The sequence below is a fragment of the Pinus tabuliformis genome, chromosome 3_1 (genome assembly GCF_031772625.1).
Source record: "Pinus tabuliformis cultivar Carrire ecotype Pingquan chromosome 3_1, CPIR1, whole genome shotgun sequence".
Classification (NCBI taxonomy): domain Eukaryota; kingdom Viridiplantae; phylum Streptophyta; class Pinopsida; order Pinales; family Pinaceae; genus Pinus; species Pinus tabuliformis.
In genome coordinates, this window is record NC_142301.1 from 6,763,889 (window position 1) to 6,775,998 (window position 12,110).

Below are 12,110 nucleotides of genomic sequence, written 5' to 3' on the forward strand. Positions count from 1 at the left end.
TCCCACATCTCATTTGCCGTGTCCTTTTCGGCAATATCTGGTACTACACGGTCCTTGACCTCGTCAAGGATGATGCTCTTGGCCCTCGCCATTGCCTCCTCGTACTTGTCGTTCTCAACTAGGTCAACTAGGATCGCTATCGTCTTCAAGGCAAAGTGCTTGACACGATTCTCGTCTAGAACGGACAAGATTCTGGCCTTCCAGACTACGAAGTTTGAGGCTTCGTCCAGTCTGTCCTGGTCTCTTACCCCGTTCACTGCCATCTCTCTGCTCCTCTACTTCCCTCCTGGAAGTTCTCGGTGTGATTGCCTCTGAGCCTCGATTTCCCTCCTGGAAACCGCTCTGCCAATGTCGAGATGCCCCCACTCTGATCCTTAGTGCAGCTGCACCACTGATCCGGATTTCTTGGCTAGAAATCCTCGGCAGCAACTCCCTCCTCCTTGGTCTTGCCCTATTAAGTATTGTTCTGACTACAGTACCCCACCAACTTCACTCTACAACTTACCCACAACCTCCTAAGCCCCAGCAAACTGAAGGTTAGAGCTTCTAGGCTCTATGCAATCCGAGCACCAGCAAAATCTGCACCTCCTGGCCACAGGCGTCAATCCTTCCGGACTGAGAAAGATGATTGGGCACTGTGTAGGTTGAGTCTGCTCCCCTCTGCCACTGCGTTGATCCTCTTCTTGGCTCAAACTTGATGATGCAGGCACTGTGTCACCCCTTCGTTGCTACTTCTCTGCTAGGAACAGCGTATGTCACTTCGGACAGTTGTTTTCTGCTGTTGTTGCTCTACTCGGCTGATGTCCTCAGTTCACCTGTGATCTGCAACCACGGTCTGATACCATGTTGGAATTTCTAAGTCTAACTGTTAGAAACCCTTCATGTACTTTTCTGATTTATTTTTGCCTAATTACTCTGATTAGTTGACAAGTTACTTACCATGTAAATACTAAAAATAAATACAAGTACATGCTCAATACATTACAGATCATCAACTGAAGGAAACAAAACAAGCACACAAGTGACACCGTTGTTTTTGGACCAATGTCCCCGGAAAAACCCAATGCGAGAAAACCGGTGCAGCTATCTGAGAGTTTTAATTATTAAGCAGTTTCAAAATACAATCTGGGTGCCAAAACTGGCTCACCCAATAGAGAATAATCTCGGCAGTAGTACCTCTCTACTCGGAAGCAAATATTCCGGCTAAAACCCTGGATAAACACTCCGACAGCTCCCAACTCTAATCTGCCCCACGAAAACCCCAGCGTCAGCCTCTAGGGACTGCGTCAGCCCTTTCTGGCCTAGCTTCTACCTAGCGTCACCCTGGCTTGCCCTGCGTCAGCCTTTGGAGGCACTGCGTCAGCCCTTAAAGCCTCTACGTCACCCATGCTGGCTCTCTGAGGCACTGCGCAGCGCCTGGTTACCTCTATGTGAGCCCTCGCTGGCTCTGCATGAACCTCTGGCTGGCTCTGTGTCCCTCTCTCCCGGCTTCTACGCTGATCCTTCTGGTTCTATCTCTACCTCTCTGCTTCTGTATTCACTGCCCCTCCGCTGCAACTCTGATCACTCTTTCGACTTCCTCAGCAAACCCTGCCCCAGAAAATCGAAATCTTGATCAACTTGGTGTGTTCTCCAAGTGACCCTCAAGCCTCCTCTTATACATTTCTCATTGACAATTCAACAGCCGAGATTAAGTCCCTAATCAACAGCTAAGATTAGATCTGGCTTGATCCATGACTTTTGGACCATTCTAACTCAATTTTATATTATTCACATTAATATTTTATTTTCCCTAAGTTTAGACTTAGGGACTTCATTAAAAATATTAATTATTTTAATATCTCCCAAACTGGTTGGATTCTGCCCAAACCATTTCTGAGTATTGGAGATCTCATGTGCTTTAGCCTCTCCACCAATTTTCGTGGCTAGAGCACATCCGATGCTACCCCAAATCAACAAAATGATGCCCTAGAGGTTGATGCAGCTAAACAAAAAAAAAAGCATAATTGGCCACATTCAACAGGGAACATGTACCACAAAATGCAAAAGATGGTCGGGACAAACACATTTAGCACGTGGGAAAAATCCAATACATGTGTGCCCCCATCATCATGTCCATCACCCTGGTTCCTACATGCCCTAGATGAGCCTCATTTATCATTTAGGAACCCATGAATATCCCAACCCCTGGTGGGCAATGAACCGCCCTACCTTAAAAGGAGTATCCACTGTTATCTCTCACACAATATGCTCTTACCCCTTGAGCCCCAAGTAGTTAATTAAAGAAAAACCATAAAAGGAAAAAGACATATAAAGAAGGGTGGAAAAATCAAGGTCGGGGAAACTCATGTACCATTATTGCTCCCTCTTATACATTATATACCCAAGTGTGGGTTTCCCTTGTATTAGCTACCCTTGTACCCCAACATGTGACCCAGGGTTGCCCCTTTCATTCCTTACTCCATTCATCTCTTCATCACATACCACCACCCTTTTAAAGGATGTACCTTTGACATACTATCCCCTTTAAAAGTAAAACCACCTAATAAGATACTTGGTTAACCCCACTTGAAGCTTGGAGACATTAGCACATGCCAAAGCCCATTATGAAAGGGCATGCCATTGTGAAGTCCCCACCTGTTGTCCATGGTTTGTAAGTTCCTTTACTCGATTTCCTTAATGACTTGTTGTACTGGAAGGCTAGGGGACGCAATGGATCTTATGCAGGATTGCAGGTGGTCTCCATCTTAGGTTTGGTCTCCCTATACGGGGTCCTAACCCTCGAGAGGGCTACATTGGCATATGTAAGGTGTGTGTTGAGAGCCATGGGCCTCAACAAACAATACATAACACCCCATGGATCCCCAGAGATGTTTAGAGATTGCTCAATATTCACCTATTGGACAAAGAAGATGCACCTGGTTCACCTTTTCCTAGACAACCCCACAGCTGTACCATGCACTCGACAGATGACCCAGGACTTGTATGTTGGTGTGGCATCACTTACACCATCATCTGAGCCCCTGCAGATGGTCTCCAGGCATCTTCGACTTACTTGGAGACCCATTAGGTCACTTGTGTGCCCTCACACCCATTGGGAGCACCACAAGTTTATTATGTGAAGAACAAGGGGTCAACCCCTCGTCCATTACTTTTGAAAGTCCTATTCATCATTATGGCACTTATCGACTTCATCCGGCTTCTTAACTCGACCTCTTGAGAGGCTTCTTATTTTGTTTATGAGCTAGTTTGGTGGGTTTATCACCAAAAATTAGTTATTTGCACATTATTTCTATTTTAGGGGCTAATGTAGGCTCAAATAACTAAATTGAACTCCTTAGAGGTGTATAAATACAAATGATGAGAGTTCATTTCTCATCATCACTTGGTTTGGACTTGTATCTCTCTTGAGATTTTCACTATTCCTTCTTGGTGGACGATATTTTGGAGCATGGATGAATTTTGATGTATGGATTGTCATTTCTTATCTTCGAGCTTCTTGATTGGAAAGTTTATTTATGAAAATATATTCTCTCACAAGTACAAATTTAATGCTATTTATTCTTTTACTTTGTCACATACATTGATAATGAGATTTTCACTATACTAGGGCTAGTTGTTGCATGCATTTACTGCAAAATTGTGGAATTATGTTTCTATATAGCATATCTCTATGTATGGGCCATGTATGTTGAACGAATTCTCCTAGGGATAATTCTATGGTTGAATTTATCTTGATAAGCCACTTCACCTTGCAAAACAAAGTATAAAAGCTTTTACTGTCACTCTCTTTTTCTCTAATGACAAGCGAAGTTGATCTTAGAGCCTCATTGACCTAAAAACGAAGTCTATCTTCATATTCTTCTTGACCCCAATCTCCCCAAAGGATTAGGCATTGGTCTACCATAAGGTGATTACTTAAAGACAATTTTTCTTCAACTCTCCTTTATTCTAGGTCTAGCCACATTATGGTTCCTAGGGCATCATTTTCCCGACAAACCACCCATAAAAAAACTTCGATCTCTTGGCCTCAACTGCGCTGGTGTCTCTCCTAGGCCTCCTCCAAATTTGAGGAAATTTCGATGGTGGGGTGTTGAGATACCCCAAACCCTAGCGTCGAGATTGGTTTTTTCCCTAAGTTTCCCTAGGTTAGTTCCTCATGGGGATCATTTTGCACCTTCAACTGAAAATCAATTCTTTGATCCCCTTCTCCTCTTTGTTTAGGTCAATCATTGGTTGCTAAACTCTTTCCTCTTGACCTAACCTAGGTCCACTTGGTCCCGTTTGGTACCATACTTTTGAAAAGTCAACTCTTAAAAAACCACTTAGGAAAACCAAGTTCAACAAGGATTTTAGGGTTTTGGAAGCTCCTTTACAATTCACACTCTTTAAACCTAGCCCTCAATTCCTCATCCCATTCTTGAGCCTCCCCTAAGAAAGGGTCCTCGAGATCACTTCACACCCATTTTAGCTTATCTACCCTTCATAAGTGATTCTCTATATATCAAGTCTCCTCCCATCAGTGAAAGTTTGTAAAGAGTAGGAAGATTTAGTTGTGGTGATAGTGGACTTTAGCTTCATTGTTGCTCTTGACCTAACAAGTGCCCCTCTAGGACCTTCCTGCTAGTTTGAGCGGTAACAAGGCTATTCTCATAAAATCTATTCTATGTACTCTCCCTATATATATTGGTTATGGACTTCTTTCCCCCAAAAATATAATGCATAACATCAACTGTATGTTAAGAAAATTCTTGTGGCAGGGAGGAAAGGATAACGAAAAATGGTTCCACCTCATAAATTGGAACATAATTAGACTACCAAAAAAGTGGGGAGGATTAGCAAATAAAGATCCAGAATACATGAATTTGGCTCTTGGATCCAAATTGGTATGGAGATTAATGTCAAATTCTAAGAATGGTGGAAACAAGCCTTCCTTAGGAAGTACTTTCATAAAAATCGGTTGTTAAGGCCAGAGGAAGAAATATGGGAAGGGGTAGGAACTAAAATATGGAAGCTCTGTAAATTCGCGATCCTGGTGGTCCTGGAAAATGTGGGGTGACAAGTTGGGAATGGGCGACGTGTCAAAATTTGGAAAGATTGTATAATTCACAATGAGATAATTTGTGACTCCCGGGAGATGAAGGATTTGGTCAGTTGGATGGAGACGCAAGGAATAAGGAAGCTAGCAGATATTTTGGTCTGGGATGATAATGGATATTGGGCGGGAGGGTCAAGCATAAATCATCCTCCATAATTGGCATCGTCCTCGGACAAGTTTGTCAAGGCTCTCAAGGTATATGCTCTGATTGCTATTGATCGATTAGATCGAAGAATCTGGACAGGGGGTAAACTGAGGCATTATACAGTGAAGGAAGGGTACGAAACATTAGTGAAACAACCCCCGCACCCTCAGGCTTCAAGCATTTGGGGTAGAATCTGGAAAAAGGATGGCCTCCCAAAGGTAAATATTTTTTGTCAAGAATTGGTCCATGAGAAAATTTTAACAGTGGAGAATTTGAAAAAAAGGCAGATTCAAGGACCATCCTAGTGCATCCTCTATAGGAATGCAAAGGAGGACATTCCCCATGTTTTCTTTCAATGTCCATTCACTTTAGAAGTATGGAGAGTGGCTTTACATCCTAATTGTCAAATTCAAACCATCCTTGCAAATTGGTCAGAAATGTTTGAGGGATAGTGCTCTGTTGAAAAGTTTAACTAGGTTCGGTCTTCATAATGACATGTGATTATGATTTTATGTAATGTGATGTATAGAAGAAAAATAAATTTATTGTCTTGCTTGCTTCATGGGTTTCATGAGCAAGAGATTTTATTTTTGAGTCAAGACTCCCATTGAGAGTCTTTAGGAATTATTTGTCATCTAGTCAGAAAATTACAGTCATTGTTATGTAATGAAGTCATGTTACACTTTGTAAAAGGTCAAATTTGTCTATGTAAAGTATCCTCCAAGGCCTTGTCACTTATCCTCTCCAAGTCGGCCTACAACAAAGGAAGAAATTGCTAGAAGAAGTCAGTTTAACCTCTAGTGTTCATGTCGGCCTAAAGGACATGAGATGAGGTGTATATAAAGCCTAGCTCGGCCTCACTTGAAGGCAAGTAACTTGTCTTGAATTCGATCAAGCAAAAGTGCGAAGAAGAGGTGAAACAAGAAGTGCGAAGAAGAAGTCAAGAAGAGGTGCGAAGAAGTAATAAGGAGTTTCTTCTGGACAAGCGAAGGATTCTTCTGGGTATTGCGAGGTAGGGTTTCTTTTGGGATCAACAAAGAGAGGTTTCTTCTAGGGCAGCAAAGAAGAGATTCTTCTGGGGCAGCGAAGGAAGTTTCTTTTGGGCCAACGAAGGAGGTTTCTTATAGGTGACCGAGATAGAGATCTAGAGACCGAGTTTCCCTAGAAGCGACCAGTGGAAACCTAGAGACCGAGATTCTCTAGAGGAAGCCGAGAAATAGCAATGTGAAGTATAGAGACCAATTTTCTCTAGAAAGAGTCGAGGAGAGCAGTTCGAAGGAAGTCGAGAAAGGGAAGAGGCAAAGCATCAAGGTTAGTGACAAGGTTCTTGGGAGGATACTAGAGTCAAGGATCTTTGTCATGGTCTTGGTATTCATCAATTGAAGATCTAGAAGAAGAATTTTGATCGGGTTTTCCTCTCAAGAGGTGAGAGGTTTTGGCCCTGGCTGACAAGCCTACATACTATGTCACTTGTCTTTTTTTGTGCATATTGGTAATTGTCTTGATGAAAAGAACACAATAATAACATAACGAAGAAAAGACTATAAGCTAAGAAGTAAAAGTATATCACAAGCAATTATCAAGCAGAGAAATCTTTTAACTATCAATGCCCTAGACTTCTCAACACTCTCACCCTCCATGGAATCATGCCACATCCTCGTGTATTTGTAAGTGTTGGAATGCGATTTTGAAATATATTTTCTGGGTGGCCTAGCTCGCAAGAAATCATGTGATTTTCAATGGAAGGGAGCCCAAAGCTCTCTCTTCAGCTTGGAACGTCTCTTAATTGTTATTTGATGCAGTGACAGCGAGAGGATTTGATCCAAGCGATATGGATAGCTACTCAGAGGCAGAGAAGCAATGGCTTAGAGTTAAAAATTTGTAGCCAAAATGGGAGGCCTTACTCGGGAATTACCCAAAAAGTCATTCCTCATTCACATGACAGGATAACAGTTTGAGAAATGGAGGGAAGCGTTGGGACAATTTCAGCTATTTTTTGATGGAGCAACGAAAGGAAACAGGGGTTGGGGGTTGGAGGGGGAGGGGCTGTTATAAGCCTCGATGGAAAGATTAGGAAAAAGTTCGCTTGGGGATTGGGAGTAACCACAAACAACCAGGCATAAGAATATGGATTATGGCAAGGACTCTGGATGGCAACAGCTGAAGGTATAACTCAATTAAGAGTTCTTGGAGATTACCTAATCACCATTCAGTCTTGTGTAAAGTGGTTAAAACAAGGACCTAGTTCCAAGCCGAATCATGCAAAGGATATATATTATGATGGGTAAATTTGAATATATAGAATTATTTCACATTAAGAGGGAGCATAACAGGTTGGCGGTTGAGCAGGCTAATCAAGCCGCCAAACTGGAACAAGGAGAACTAAGGGAGGACGAAAGCGCACCCACCATATGTTATATACCATGAAATCGCATCATTGGATGGTCTCGAGATGCAGGAAGAGCATCGAAACAGGAGAAATGTCAGACATGGGGATTAATTTCCTTATTTATCCCTGGGCACAGTGGTTAAGCAATGGGAATTTCTGCCCCAAGATGGACCCATCAATCTCCAGATGGACATTAATGAGAATTCAAGGCAGGCTTAATGACATCTAGGAGGCCGTAGGACATGATTTAAGGCAGGGAGGCTGTGAGGGAATGGTGAACTCCAAGCTCGAGGAGGTTCAAGACAGGTCGTTCATGCGGGAGATTGCCCCAAAGCAAGCTGCAATAAATCTAAATTTGGTTACTGGGAGGGAATTAATGCGTTGCATTAAACCTGAAAGGTCCCCCCGCGCCATCAATTTGAAGCTGGTTGTGGCTATAAGAAGATGGGTTTGGAGAGCTTACACATTGTGGATTGTTGCACATCCTTTCAGGGCTGAAGCTATGGCTTCTCTGTCCGGAAATGGTGCAGGTGGACCTTCAGAGAATGCCCTTGGCATGTTTAGGAAGGAGGTTGAGGACATGATCTCAAGGATCGGTAATACTCCACAATAGGCTTTAACCTGAGATAGTCTTCAAAGGAGAAGTTGGCAAGGACCGATGTATTGTGTGTTATGCAGATAACATGAAAAAAGTTTCTCTCATCTTTTTCTTTCATGCCAGTTTACAAAAGAGGTTGAGGCTGTTGTTAGTAGAATCACCGGAGGAAAAGGTTGAAGGGATGGACAGTTTGTTCAGGGAGCCATCCAGAGCTGGTTATAGAATGAGGTAAGGAAACCCATAACTCCCTACCAGGTTTTGTTTTCTGGGCAATATGGATAATGCCACTTCATTTCAAGAGGACTGTTAGCAATCCGATGACCGTAGCTTCAGAGCAGGGAATAAAGGATATTCTGTTTACTGGGGGATCCAACTTGGTTGTATCCTGGTTGGATGGATCCTTGCAAGCCATAAATCTGAACCTTCATGGGGCAATTCAGATAATGCTAGATTTGAAAACAGAATTCCAATCCTCATGCCATCATGTGTATAGAGGATACAGCCAGGAGGTGAACAGATTGTCAAAACAGGCATGTGGCAGGGCAAATGGTTTCCTTCAGGTCATCAGATGAAGGGATGGGAATAAGAGATCCTTCCTCCCAGACAGCTCTGTGCATAGACTCTCCCCTCAGTCCTGGTATGTCTCTTAAGGCTCTCAGTTTACAGAATTGACTGTTCTTGACTAAATCCTTTTATTTCTTCACAGAAGAAATACATCATATTAATGATAGTGGTAGATATATAGATTGCTTATGCCAGGCATATTTCAGCTCACAGGCATTTTATGCCCCTTAATGGGTGAAACCTCTAAAAATATATATATAATGAAATAAACCAGCATAGATTCATCTTGAGACAAAGAGGTTTATATCTTGGTTTTTGATGCCTCTCAGCACTCAATAAAAGCTGTATACAAATCATGACCAAAAGAAGACTGAAGAAGAAAAATGTGTTAAATGAAATGTCAGATAGGTCACCACTCGGTTTCCACACACTTGTGACAACGTTACCATTTGAAGATGGAAAATCAGAATGAATATAAAACTGAAGTATCACTTGCCAAAGTTATGCTCTAGTATTCACACAATGCAAAGCTAGCTTTAACTGAAAGGGTATCAACAAAGCTAAATTGCAATACAAGTAAAAAGAAAAAAATCTTTGGAGATGAGTTAACAATTATTATTTTCTAGAAATTACAAATTTCTTTGCTGGTAATAAATTGCTTAAGAATAGCTTTCTCTCCATCAATTCGTCTCTTCTCTGACAGGTTTGCTGCCTTTATCTGTCTCTTCTCCTCTAAAATCCACATGAACAGCTGTCGCTGTTCATCTTCAGAAATATGCTGAGTCACAACTGGAATCACAGAAGGTGATGTGGCACTTGAGACAGGTTGACTGATTGTCTCATTTTCAGCATCTTGAACTACTTGTTCCTTGACTTCATCCAAATTAGCAGATTTGGGCTTTGTTCTAAGCAAGACATAACCTGAAAACAAAATCCAATATTTAGAAGTTGAAAAGAGGCTCGATACAGATATGGAACAAAATGATGAGAAGGGACCAGGCATTATCTAACATGAAAAAAAATGTTAGAATCATTATTTTCAAGCCTTCAAATGGATGTTCAATGACCAAAACTGGATCAATACATACAGGGAGGAACTTTGAATAACAAAATGCAAAAAAATAACTTGCAACAATCAAAACTCACTTCACACAGTAACAGTCATAGAATAGATGTAAGATGGGAACTGGAAGCCTCCAAAAGCCAAAGCCCATATAATTTCAAAAAAAACCTGTAATAGATTATGCTGTAACCTAGGGTTTTTTTTGTTGGGGCATCTCAAGGAATTTCAGGTATGTGTGGGCTGGGGTTATTGCCTTTCTAGGAACTTCTCATTTTTTCTCTTTGAAATATGCTGCTGGTCAAGCAACAAATAACCAAGCTGAGCTCTTTGCCCTTTGCATTATTTTGAAAACAGCTGCAGAAAAAAGAATTGTTATGATCTTTGCACCTTAAAAATGATAAGAAACCAATAATTACAGTCCACTTCAAGGGGGACACATCATTTTACAAATAATACTATGAACAAGACAATATTTGATGATACTAAGACTAGGTCTCCTTAGTATATATATAGGAGACAAATGATACAATTATGATAAAATGGGACCATGAGTGGTTCTAACCACTGTTTTAAAAATCGGCTGAGCCAGTTCGAATTCCGCTGAGCTAACTGAACCATACCCCTGGCCGGTCCGGCTCGGCAAAAAAACTGGTCCGGTGGCTGGTTTGTTACTGAACCAGCCGAGCCGGTCACCGACTCGTCCGGTTCGGTAACAAACCAGCCGGCTCAGCTGAGCCCAAGTTAAACCGGCCAGTGACGCCCAACGATATCTTTTGGAGGGAAAAACGGATCCCAAACATAATTCTAATTTGGTTTTAGGTTATCTTTAAGACCATTTACCTCTCCCAAGCCTATAAAAGCTACCCAACCCCCTCACATTTTCTCACAGCTATCTCATTGCTTTTGTGTGAGAATTTGTGAGGAGTTTGTGAAGAGTTGTGGAGTTCATTTTTGGAGCAGCAGTGAAGAGTCTTGGGCAATCATTGGAGCAGCAATGAGAAGCTTCTTGGGCAGCCATTGGAACAACATTGAGGAGTTGGTTTGTTGGAGCAGCATTGAGGAGGCGGTTTGTGCCTAGAGGTAATTTTTTTTTCACTTCTAAAATCTATTTTTTTTTTTTTGGGTGCAAATCTGGAAATTGAAAAGAGTAATTTTTGTAAAAAAATATCAAAATGAAAGATGTTGCTTGGGCATATGCTGAAACGATTGATAATCAAATTAATTGCAAATTTTCTAATAGAAAAATTAAGTGGGCTGGAGGGGGCATTCATAGGCTGAAACAACACTTGGCTCGTGTTAGAGGCCAAATTACTCCATGTGAAGCACCATCAGCACAAATTGGGGAGATTAGGAAGGAGTTGCTAGATAACTTTGAGAAGTTTGAGCAAGAAAAAGCTAGGCAAAAAAAAATAGAGACTGAAATTGGGAGGGAGAGGAGTATAAAACAAATGATGGCTGCCAACCCCAATTTTGATTATGAGGGCTCTTCATCTATCCCTTGCACTGATGCATCGAACCCCTTTCACTATGTTCCTCCCTCTTTGGAGTCTATTCAAGAACAGGGTAAGGGTAAAATGAAAAAGAAGGGTGATATCAAAAGTTATTTCACACCCTCCTCTCCCTCTGACAGTGCACATGGTCCTCAAGCTAATAGAGGTCAAATGCAGCCCGCTTTAGATGACCATTGGAAGAAAGAATTGAGAGAGACTGTCTGTGATTACATAGCTAGATGGTGGTATGATGCTAATATCCCCTTCAAAGCTTCTCGTTCACCATATTATGAACCTATGTTTGATGCCATATTTGCTGCTAGAAAGGACTTCAAAGGCCCTACTATGCATGAGTTAAGGGGATCTCTTTTGCAAAAAGAAGTTTCCTCCATTGATGAATATTTGAAAGATTTCAAAAGCTCATGGGCAAAAACAGGATGTACCATCATGTCAGATGGATGGACTGATCAAAGGAACCGTACCATCATAAACTTTCTTATCTTTTGCCCACAGGGAACCATGTTTCTAAAATCAGTTGATGCATCTGATAGGGTGAAAGATGCACACTTGTTGTTTCAGCTTTTGGATGAGGTTGTTGAAGAGGTGGGGCAGCTAATGTTGTTCAAATCATCACAGATAATGCCTCTAACTATGTTCTTGTTGGTAAAATGTTAGAGGAAAAACACAAAACCATCTTTTGGACCCCATGTGTTGCACATTGCATAGACCTCATGCTTGAGGATATTGGTAAAATAGATTGGGT

General features: G+C 41.6%; 1 protein-coding gene across 1 annotated transcript in view; it reads right to left on the reverse strand.

Moving 5' to 3' along the window:
- Positions 1 to 9,263: 9,263 nt before the first annotated feature.
- LOC149185502 (uncharacterized) overlaps positions 9,264 to 12,110 on the reverse strand; it is a 121,379-nt gene continuing 118,532 nt past the window's right edge. The window contains exon 3 of the mRNA XM_089412422.1: positions 9,264 to 9,715. Coding sequence (XP_089268548.1) covers positions 9,417 to 9,715 — 299 coding nt within the window. The 3' untranslated portion in view covers positions 9,264 to 9,416. The remainder of the gene's footprint in view (positions 9,716 to 12,110) is intronic.